Below are 1,155 nucleotides of genomic sequence, written 5' to 3'. Positions count from 1 at the left end.
TGTAACCTCAGCATCTGAAAGAAACAGCAAATTGTCAAAATGTTCTTTTTGCGTTGTATTTCTATCTAAAAACTATCAGTATATATGATATATAAAAAACAATACTCTACTGGTTATGACTGAAAACTGTTTTTAAAAAAGTCGGTTCATGCAATTTTAAGGCATAGGTGTGAAATTTGTGGCTTTCAGATTTACTTCCCTCAGTGGTAATCATTAAAACAGGACACCTCATTGAGAAAATCTTTCTGTATAGTGCGGAATGAGAAGATGCTGTCTGATGGTCTTTTATATGCATAGTCATCAGAGGTGGAGGGGCTTGCTGGACTCGAAGTGCAAGTGGTTGCGGACGATGGGGATGCTGTTGTTACCCAGGATCCTTCATCACTGCCTGGGCTGGGAGGATCGATGGTTTTCAGATACCCGGGCAGCATCACTTGCTTCCGGCCGCTGTCCACACACTGATCAGCCAACCTTAGCGTTTCAGACAGAGCCCAGATATAATTATGAGCGAATCGCAGCGTTTCTATCTTTGTTAGTTTGGCGTCGTCGGGGAAAGTTGGCAAGACACCGCGGAGGTCATCCAGGGCCGAATTCAGGTTGTGCATCCTGTTCCTCTCTCGGTCGTTGGCTTTCGTCCTCCGGCTTCTCTTCACCAAATGGATGCCCGTTTGAGGCTTTGCTTTCGAGCGGCCTCTGGGTTTGCGCTTCTTGTCTCTCGGGTCCTCTGATCTCTCTAGATCTGAACAAGGTGACTGGGCAGCGAGGAGCTCTGCGGAGGGGGTACTAACTGCTGACGAAGGTGATGCAGTTATGAAGCTTACACTATCTTCTTCATCTGTCAGTGGGAAGGAGAGATCGCTGTGTTCATAGTCAGAATATGTGCAGTCCATCCTACAGAGAGAAAAATCGCACATGAGCAATCAATTAATATGCTTTACCTTAAATTAAAATGCTTCAAGTTGTTTTTAACTGGCATTTCACACATCAGTGGAAGATAAAGATAAAATGCGACCCGGTGAAATATGCTCTGATACTTACGTTGGAGACAGAATTAAGATTGGGTGAAGGTGCAAGATCCAGCAAATTTTGTGAGGTTCCTCTTGATGCAATTATTTCTTCGAAGGACACGCGACTTCAGTTGTTTTCTTCTGATCT

The 1,155-nt window shown here is 44.3% G+C and overlaps 1 protein-coding gene across 1 annotated transcript; it reads right to left on the bottom strand.

Annotated features, from left to right (window-relative positions):
• Positions 1-200: 200 nt before the first annotated feature.
• neurog1 (neurogenin 1) lies at positions 201-890 on the bottom strand. The gene has a single exon (XM_068043015.1). It carries the CDS (start codon positions 888-890, stop codon positions 201-203), a length of 690 nt encoding a protein of 229 aa, XP_067899116.1.
• Positions 891-1,155: the final 265 nt, after the last annotated feature.

This window comes from Heterodontus francisci, chromosome 12 (assembly GCF_036365525.1).
Source record: "Heterodontus francisci isolate sHetFra1 chromosome 12, sHetFra1.hap1, whole genome shotgun sequence".
In the NCBI taxonomy this organism is placed as follows: Eukaryota; Metazoa; Chordata; class Chondrichthyes; order Heterodontiformes; family Heterodontidae; genus Heterodontus; species Heterodontus francisci.
Note: the sequence above shows the minus strand (reverse complement) of the source record. Positions and strands in the feature narration are given on the sequence as shown.

What these genes read in the sequence shown, in the direction of transcription:
- neurog1 (XM_068043015.1), bottom strand. Translation starts at nt 890, where the DNA reads ATGGACTGCACATATTCTGACTATGAACACAGCGATCTCTCCTTCCCA.